At 44.9% G+C, this 9,883-nt stretch overlaps 1 protein-coding gene across 1 annotated transcript; it reads right to left on the bottom strand.

The window, feature by feature from the left end:
• Positions 1-2,091: 2,091 nt before the first annotated feature.
• On the bottom strand, positions 2,092-7,116 carry LOC110935013. Its single transcript, XM_022177660.1, has 3 exons — positions 7,000-7,116; positions 2,475-6,194; positions 2,092-2,361 (listed from the first exon to the last, which is right to left on the bottom strand). Exons 1-3 carry the CDS (start codon positions 7,114-7,116, stop codon positions 2,092-2,094), a joined length of 4,107 nt encoding a protein of 1,368 aa, XP_022033352.1.
• Positions 7,117-9,883: the final 2,767 nt, after the last annotated feature.

The raw sequence follows: 9,883 nt of genomic DNA, 5'->3' as shown, positions 1-9,883 counted from the left end.
AGACTAATACTAAGTTTGATGAGGAGAAGGCCAAGTTCGAAGCTAACAGGAAGTCAAAGGAATGGAGCCGCGAGGGCCTTAGGAGCAAACTTCGAGCTGCTGAAGACCTTTTAGCGAAGGAGCGTGCTGACTGGAAGAAGATCTATGCGAAAGACAACGAACGCATGTACGCGGCTCGAGCTAAAATTACCAATCTTGAAGGTCAAGTTACGGAGTTGAAAGGGAAGGTTGAGGATGCGCAAGCTGCTAAGGAGCAAGCTGAGGTGCGTAAAGCGTTATCCTTTCATGTTCCCGTGTTTTTGCTTGTAAAACGAAGTTTTTTTTAATCTTTTTCAGGATGAGTTTAAGGCTACATTATCCAGTAAGGATAAAGATCTGGCTGCCAAGGATGTTGAAATTGCAGAGTTAAAAAGTCGCTTGCGAGAACAAGTTGACAAAAGTGAGTCCTTGGAGATTGATCTTGAAGCCGAGAAAGGAAAAGTTGCTTCTGCTGAGGAGGCCAAGCAAAAGGCCGAGGAAGCGCGTGCCATAAGTTCATCTGCCCTTAATGTGGCACAGAATAACTACGCTGAGGCCCAGGGCATTGTTGACACGCTGGTCTCCGAAGCTGAATGGATGCGTGGCAGGGGATTAGTTCTGGTATTGTCCTCTTATTTTGTTTTAACTTAGGTTTTATTTGCTAAACCAGATTTCTCATATGTTTCTTTTGGTGTAGATGGTTAATTCTATCCTAAACGCTGGTGAGTTAGATGGAGCTGTTGCTGCTCTAATAGATGCCTCTCGCGCGGTTGGTCACCGTGGAGGTTATCTGGAATGTGCGCAACATTTTGAAGAGATGTTTGGTCAAGAATTTGACACTAGCCATTGCTCTGTGACCAGTGAAGTTGATGTCGAGTTGGCTCGCGCTGAAAATGCTTACGATCATCTATCATTTCCTGTTATGGACTTAGTGGCAAAGGCCTTAGAGCATGACGACTGGTGCCAGCGTCTAAAGGCCATTCTCGACCCCCCGATAACTGTTGAATTATCTGATGAAGAGGAGGTGGCGGGCGATGGTGGTGATGGTGATGGTCAACATGATGGTGATGATCATGAATAGATAGGGTTGATAGGCTGTGCCTTGTAATTTTATTTTTGGACGTTATATGTAGCTGTTTGCGCGGTCGCGCTTGTTTGGTTCGTACTGATGATATATTAATTTTTCCATGTAATCGTTGCGCGGTTGCGCCTGTTTAACATAATGTTTAGGTTTGCTTTTCCTTTGTCCAGTTACAATTATTGCACTGTTGTTAGAAACCTTGGTTAAGTTAGCGCGAATAAAAGTAAGTGTGGCTCTTGTGCGAGTGTAACTGCCCGGTCTCGCGCTGTGTTCGCGGAGGACCTTGGAGGCATGACTCAAGAGCTCGTAACTGAAGTGTTTTCGTGCTAATCAAAAGTTTAACATGCATTTGTAACGTAGAAGTCAGCATGACAAAAGAAAACATAAGGCATATGCTTTCATTCATTTAAGAAAAATAGGCGCTTAGGCCGACATACATTGCGTATAAGTAGGGCGTTTAGCCAACATAGAAACTTAAAAAAGGCGCGTGGCCAACATGAGAAATTAAAGGCGCAAGTCCGAGAGTAGTTACATATAGCATTTGCGCAGTTGTTGCGCATTCCATGTGCGTGGGATGATGTATCCATCCATAGTGCGCAACTTGTATGCCCCTTTCCCTAGCACCTCGTGTACCAAGTATGGGCCTTCCCATTTGGGTGCTAGTTTTCCTGGGCGTTAAGCGTTTGAAGCTTCATTGTCTCTGAAGACATATCCTCCAGGAGTGAAAGTACAAATGCGCACCCTCGCATTATAGTACCTTTCCGGCTGTGTCTTGTACTTGGCTTCTTTAATTCGCGCAATCTCACGCCTTTCTTCCAGAAGGTCCAAGTCGAGACGGCGCTCTGCTTCGTTATCAACCGTGTTGACTGCTGTCAAGCGCGGTGATGGGAGTCCAACTTCAGTTGGGATAACTGCCTCCGAGCCATAGACTAGGCTAAAGGGAGTTTCGTCAGTACTTGTTTTCGGCATGGTTCGATGAGCCCATAGGATGCTTAGGAGGTGAAAGTGTGTTCGATTTTCATCTCTTTCATCCACTTCTGGAGATCTTCTGACGCAAAGTTGGTGCCGTTGTCGGTGACAATTTTGAGTGGGAGCCCAAATCTGCAGACGATGTGTTCCCAGATAAACTTGCGCACCATCATTGCAGTAGTTGAGGCGAGAGCTTTGGCCTCCACCCATTTGGTAAAATAATCGACGGCCACGATTATGAACTTCACGGCTCCCGGAGCATCAGGGAAAGGTCCTACCATATCAATTCCCCACTGTTGGAAAGGCCAAGCAGTGGATACAGGGATGAGATCGTTCTTCGGGCGCAGGGTTTTCGGGAGTGTCTTTGGCATGAGTCACATTTGCGTAACTCCCTTAGAGCATCGACATGCATCCCTGGCCAGTAATAACCAGCATTCATAATCTTCGCGACAACCATGCGTGGGCCTGCATGGATGCCACAGATCCCTTCGTGAATCTCCCTAATCAAGTAATTCGCGTCTTGGGGGTCCACACAGCGCAATAAGGGCCCCAAGAAGGACTTTCGGTATAAAATACCACCATTCATCTCATAATGCAGGGCCTTGTTTTGAATCTTCCTTGCCTCTGCTTTGCTATCTGGGAGTATTCCTTCTTGCAGATATTGAATTATAGGGGTCATCCAAGATGGTTGCCTTATTTCGATCACATTTACCTGGCGCAACAGGACTGATAGATTTTTGAGTACTTCAATCCTTACATCTTTGGCGAGATGTTGAAAGGAAGTTGAAGCGAGCTTGCTCAAGGCGTCTGCTGGTTTGTTTTCAGAGCGATTGATGTGAACTACCTTGTATGACTTGAATTGTTGAAGCAATTCTTTCGCCTGATCCAAATATAAGGCCATAACTTCGCCTTTTGCATCATAGATTCCGTTGATTTGACTGGCGATCAAAAGCGAATCGACATGTGCCTGTAGATTTTGAGCCCCCATTTTTATGGCGAGGCATAAGCCTACCAGGAATGCCTCATATTCCGCCTCATTGTTAGTGTTCTTGAAATCCAACTTAATGGCGTATGTAAATTCATGCTTCTCGGGGCTCACAAGGTGCAACCCCGCTCCTGCCCCGTCCTCATTTGATGCCCCATCAGTGTATAGTAACCACAACTCATTAGATGTGTCTTTCATGGGAGTCTCAACAATCTCGCAATCTTTGATTTTTTCCACTGGGACTTCTGTGACGAAATCCGCCAAGACTTGACCCTTGATGGCTGGGCGCGGCCTATACAAGATGGTGTGGCCCCCCAGTTCGATCGCCCATTTTGCCAACCGCCCAGACGTCTCTGGTTTTTGCAATATTGTGCCGATGTGAAAGTTGGTAAGTATTGTGATTACATGCCCTGTAAAGTATCTGCGCAACCTTCTAGAAGCATGAAGCAACGCCAACACCAACTTTTCCATTGTTGAATATCTCGTTTCTGGATCTGTAAGCACCCTACTGACAAAATAAATTGGAGCTTGTACCCCGTTTCTTTCTACCATCAATACCGACCCTACTGCCTTATCCGAAGAAGATAAATACAGTATGAGTTGTTCCTTCTTGTACGGCGCGGTCAGAGTAGGGAGCTTTATTAAACATTCCTTCATCTGCTGGAATGCGGCTTCTGCCTCGGGTGTCCACTTGAATTCTTGCTTCTTGACGCAGTTGCGCAAGGTGCTCATAAAAGGATATGACTTTGCGGCGTGATTTGATAGGAAACAGTTGAGCGTGGCTAAACGGCCGGCTAATCGTTGCATCTCCTTGATTGTTTTTGGCGACAACATTCGCTCTATTGCTTGAACCTTCTCTGGGTTTACTTTGAAACCGCCATTTGTGACTATGAAGCCTAAAAACTTCCCTTCTTCCATACCAAATGAGCATTTGGCAGGATTCAACTTCATGTTCACACTTCTCAACGAGTTGAACATTTTCTCAATATCCTTTAGCATTTGGTCCTCTTCGGGACTCTTGATTACCAGATCATCGATGTAGACCTTGATGTGTTTTCCAATATCATCAGCGAAGATTTTATCCATCAGGCGCTGGTATGTCGCGCCGACATTCTTGAGACCGAACGACATCTTTGTATAACAGAAGATGCCGAGATCGGTTCTGAAATCTATCTTGTCTTCGTCTTCGAGCTTCATTTGAACCTGGTGGTACCCCTTGTAACAATCTAGGAAGCATTTCCATCTGTATGGTGCGAGAGAGTCTATCTTTTTGTCAATCTCAGGCAAAAAGTAACAATCTTTAGGGCATGCCTTGTTGAGATCGGTATAATCGACGCACATTCTCCATCCTCCGTTTGACTTCTCTACCATTACGGGGTTTGCCACCCAACTCTGATAGCGCACATCTCTTAAAATTCCTGCTTTCAACAACTCGCAGACTTGCTCGTTCATTGCTTTGGTCTTATCCGCCCCTAAACTGCGCCTTCTTTTTACTTTTGGTTTAATGGAGGGATAAGTGTTCAGACAGTGCTTGGTAACGTCGCACGGGACACCGGTCATGTCTTTCGGAGTCCAGGCAAAAATATCTATATTCCTGAACAAAAGCTGTTTGAGGTGCGTTCGGATGTTTGATGAGATAGCGTGGCCTATCGTCACCGTTTGTTCTGGGTATTTGCGTTTTAAAACCCATTTTTCTGGTTCTGTTGCTGAGACTTTTGGCGCTTTGGTTGGGCGCATCTCATCTGCCGACATTACTTCCTTTTTTGCATAGATAATTGCCACCCCCGTCTCGGTTGGAAACCCGATTGCTGAGTGAGGCGTGGAAGTTACCATGTTGAGCTCTCCTTGGGGTTCTCTCCCAATCAAAACATCATGCCTTGATTTGACAGGCATCACCATGAAGTTGACCGTTGTTATTCTTGAGTGCTTCCCGTCAGAAAGCGTGAGGGGGAAGCTGATTTGGCCTAGTGGGAAGACCATTTCATTGCAGAATCCCGACAAAGGGTAATCGACCGGCTCAAGTCTTGCTTTATCTTCATCGTCGAACTGATTAAAGCATTGCTCATAGATGATATCTGCTGTACTTCCTGGGTCAATGAATACGTTCTCTGTCTCGTAATGGTCGATAATGCCGGTAATAACGATGGGGCGCGTTGCGCGTGGACCCCCGCGCACCACCGGGAAGATATCCTGTTGCTCTTGCCATGCTGGTTCGAAAGGTCGCTTGCCTTTATCTCTCGCGCTATATCTTGGTCTGTTGACCATATGTGTTTCTAAGCGTCTGACCTTTTTGTCTCTTCCATCATCGTTGCGCTGAATCTGACGTGTCCCTTTGCGTACGTTCTTTACTAGATGACCCAGCTTTCCACTTTTCAGTGCTTTTTCGATTTCTTGCCTTAAGCTGATACAGTCATCAGTCAGATGACCTGTATCCTTGTGGAAGTCACAATACAGGTTGGGGTCTTGCCCCTTCTTGTTGGTCATAGGCCTTGGCGCCTTAAAATCATGGTTCTCCATCATGAGCACCTCTTTAGGTGTCTTTATGAGCGGAGTCCAATGCTTTTCTCGATTCTCATTCCTGACCGCCTTCCTGTACCCAATGCGATCGATAGTGTCTCGCGCGTCTTCTTTGTAGCGAGATCGTTCCTCATAACGAGGTCGTTCGTCACAACCGCTGGAGTGGTTGGCTCTCCACCCAGGGTTTTTGCCTTTGTTTCGTCTGTTGTTATCGTGCGAGCTTCCCTTAGAAAATCGATCCTCGCTATAAGAGTTTTTGTTGCCAGCCAGTGACTCTTCAGTTTGCGCAACTATCTTCGCGGCTTCCATGAGCTTATCCCACTCTTTGGGCATTCCATCTTTTCCTGTGATAGTCCTGATAAGGCTATCACAGCGAATGGCTTTCTTGAAGTGAGCGCGCATGAGTTGCTCGCTTACACCACCAATTTCCAGACACTCTTTGTTAAAGCGAGTGATGAAATCTTCTAAACCTTCGTTCTCTCTGCGCCAAATGTCTGTTACCTCGGCTGTGTCGCGCTGGTAACGTCTTTGTTGACTGAAATGATTCACAAACTGTGTTCTGAAATCAACCCACGACTTGATCTTTCCCGGAGGGAGGCTGTCGAACCAGGCGCGAGCAAGCCCCTGTAAAAATTTGAATAAACAAATGGCACCACATGGGCATATTCCATCCTCCCATGCAACCAACGCTTGTGAAAACTCTGACGTGATCATCAGGATCAGTCAACCCATTAAACTTTCCAACTGTTGGAGGTAATTTTTCTCTTGATAGTGGCGCCAGCGCGATCTTTGGGATGAACTTTGAATGTTCTAAAACTTCAGCTGGTCGATAGGCGCGGCGAAAGTCTCACTCTGCCTCTTCACTGTATCCAACATGTTGTCTTGGCTTGTAGTATTCATGGTTCCTTTGTAAGCGGTTGAAGACTGAAGAACCCTCATCGTCTTGCCATGTTGGATCATTTGGGTCAGTATCGTCCCATTCGTTGTTCATGTTGCGCGGCGTGAGCCGGCTATGAACTGGACCTCTTTGGACATGTGACGGATAGTCATAATAGCTTTATGTCTCTCCCCGTGTGTTGCGCGTGTTGTGAATGCTCAGCCTTCTCGTGGGGGGAGGTCTGTTAGCTCTTTCTTGGATATTTTGCTGTGGGGGTATCTGGCGCGCCCCCTGACTCTGGCCCTGAGGTGTAACCAAGGACGGTTCTGCCGTTAAAACTGCTTGCTATGCGCTCAAAGATTGATACGCCGCATTGATTGTGGAAATTTGCTTGGCGTACCACGAGGCTGGAGTTTCGCCTTCAGGTAGCCCTAGTAGCGCTGAAATGTTCTGAGGTGGAGCTGGATTCGAAGGTCCAGCACTATAGTTTTCGGGGGTTACCGTCTGAGTGATGCAAGTGATACTCGCACGGGGTCCCCCCGTGTTGGTTACTTCGATTTCACTTATTTCTTCCACATGTTGGGCTTGGACATTTTGATTGTCTTCTCCCAACACTGCATTAGAGTTTGCTCCAAAACCAAACTCGTGAACGATTCCTTGACCAGCCATGATCGAAGGAAAAAACAACGAAAGCTCAAAAAATAGAAGATGAAAGTGATTTTGTAGAAAACCGGTGGGCGGCAATGAAGAAACACGTAACTAATTTTATTGTTAATTAATTTGGTTTATGTTTCAACCATAAGGGTTAATCTTCTTTGGTTTCCTGAGCTCCTTAATGAACGGTTAATCCTGCAAAACAGAAACACAGTTAGCTCGTTAAAAGGGGAATATGGGGGTTTCCCTATTAACCAGACTCTGGCGTGAGAATAAGTATCTACTTTTGATGAGATTAAAGGGAGTAAAGAGTGAGAGTAGAGGGAATAGAATGTTTAACCTGTGAACTGAGGTCTCTATTTATAGCCGGAGAGGTGTAAGAGGATGTGGGCTGATGGGCCTTGGGCCAGAAGGCGACAACGTAGCGGATATGCTCCTTGTCTCACTGGTGAAAACGGTTAGTGGCTTCTAGAAGTTCTCCGGTGCGGGCGCACCTTGAATGGAGCCACGTGTCACTGCTGTCAGCCTTGTTGTCCCTCTGCCATCAGCAGGTAAGTGGAGATCGTGGGGCAGGTGTCTCTGCCCTTTGATTGGTGCCACGTAGGCGTCCTTAGGTACTTTTTGTCTCCTTTATGTCAGACGATCGTGGAGCACGATTGAGCAGAGCCTGGAGGATACGGATTGGCTCTTTTTATCTGCCACTTGTACCTTTTGTACCTTCTGAAGTGGTCATGCGCTACAACTTTTATGCGACCCTTGCTGTGCACGGAACTAGCTCGCGCAGGATTACAGGTAATGAAGATTCTTATCAGAATGCTAAGTGTTGATTTTAACGCTCATTCTTGTTTTGACCTCGCGCGAGGTCAGTCTTTAATGAAGTAACTCGCGCGAGGTTGAGATTGAAGATCTTGCTTATTTAGGAGTATGGTCCTACGCGCGACTTGGAAGAAGGTATGCGCGGCTTTTTGGGACCATACCCCTTCATCAACCTAAGCAACCATGACAAGTTTAGCTACTCATAGTCGGAAATGAAACAAAAATAACTTTTAAGTCATAAAATTCAGCAAACATATCAAGTATATCAAGTTTAAATAACCTCAAAATAATAAACGATGTCTAACCGAACAAGAGTAATAAACTTTTTGCTAAATTCTTCAAACCCCAAAGCTTCATTCTCTTCGAACACTTGAAAAATCGTCCCTGGTGTGCTTCGTAATTTGTAATAGCAGCCTCTGATCTCTTGCTTCTGAATGGAATAATAGGTTTTTCTTTATTTTTTTCTTTGTGCGATTATTAATAATACCTAACAAAACAATCACCGACTTCTTGTTCATCGGTCCTAGTTTGTTATGGACCAATCCAAAAATTACCTATTACTTATTTAGCCAACTATTTGTTGCTCTCAAGATCCTTCACGTGCAAACTTCTTTTATGCACACCACCTATTTGTTCAACATCCAGCCCACCATAATCTGCATATGAAGCCTTGTTTCTTTTGAAATTTCGCAAGCTCTTGTGTTTATATTATTTTTTCAGGTTTGTCATTTGTGTTCAAAAAGCAGGGTGATGACTGATCGTAAAAGCAGGGTGCAGGTCTGGGATCAGGAGGGCAAACTTGTCTAAGTGTGGGATCCAGCCCATATGGGCCATCAATTTTAACAGGAGCTGGTGCAACCCTCCTAGGTTCCCCACGCCTGCAAAACCGGTACCCACGAACCCCGGCCCTTGTGGTTTCGGCTCTGCTACTATTGCGTGTAGTTTTCGCCCACGAGGACATCCCTGCCTGCCAATGCGGTTCCCACAAACACCAGTAATTATGGATTCCACTCTACTACTACTGCGCGTGGTTTTCGCCCACCAGGACCGGATCCTAAAGTCCCACTGTTTAATTACTCTGTTTGCGGCGTCAACGGCCCCTACGTTGGGCTAACCTTCGGTCAATCAAGTGCGGCAGCTGGGGGGACGATAAAAGGCAAAGAACCGTGCACAGACCCACCATTGTCGTAGGACGTGGAGTGGGATGATGTCCCAGAGTATGATGGTGATTGGCCTACTCTTTGACGAGATTTTGAAAACTTTGAAGGCATAAAAGCCCAAAAACAAATCATCTAAGGATAGATGATTTCTTGTGAAGTTTTGGAAAAACTTGACTTTCATGGATGTATTATGCTTTGTTTTTGGTAATCATCTAAGGATAGGCGATGGTATTATATTAAGAATCTAAACGCAAGAAATCTCGCGTTAGGGTCATAGGAAGGTTATAGACTAGGTCAAAAGTATTACTAATAACCTAATTCCCTATAACCAGTGCTCTGATACCAATCTCTGTAATACCCCGATCGTGTAATACAACAAACCGCGGCGGAAACATCAGGGAGTCACGTTACATGAAATTGTTTCATAACACATGGTACATAAGGCTTTGTTTTCATTGAATTAATGATTTACATTGTTTTGAAACAATCAAACAAATATAAACAATTGTCTTTCAAATTTTAAAGTAAGCCATGGCCTGAGTTCATCCTATGTGTAGCATGCGTTAACAATCGTCACATAATAGAACCTGAAACATATGTGAAAATAAAACGTCAGCATAAAAATGCCTGTGAGTAACATAGGTTTTGTGATTAAGATTCATGGCTTTGGATATTAAAAGAAAAGGATTAAACAATTTAAAAATAGCCATGAATCCTTGATAAAAATTTGGTATCTAAAATACTTTGTTTTTTTTTATAAAAATGATTGGTAGCATATGCAAAATATACTTTGGTTTTTGAATAAT

This window comes from Helianthus annuus, chromosome 1 (genome assembly GCF_002127325.2).
Source record: "Helianthus annuus cultivar XRQ/B chromosome 1, HanXRQr2.0-SUNRISE, whole genome shotgun sequence".
Taxonomy (NCBI): Eukaryota; Viridiplantae; Streptophyta; class Magnoliopsida; order Asterales; family Asteraceae; genus Helianthus; species Helianthus annuus.
The sequence above is the reverse complement of the archived record's forward strand: the minus strand, read 5'-3'. Positions and strand labels throughout refer to the sequence as shown.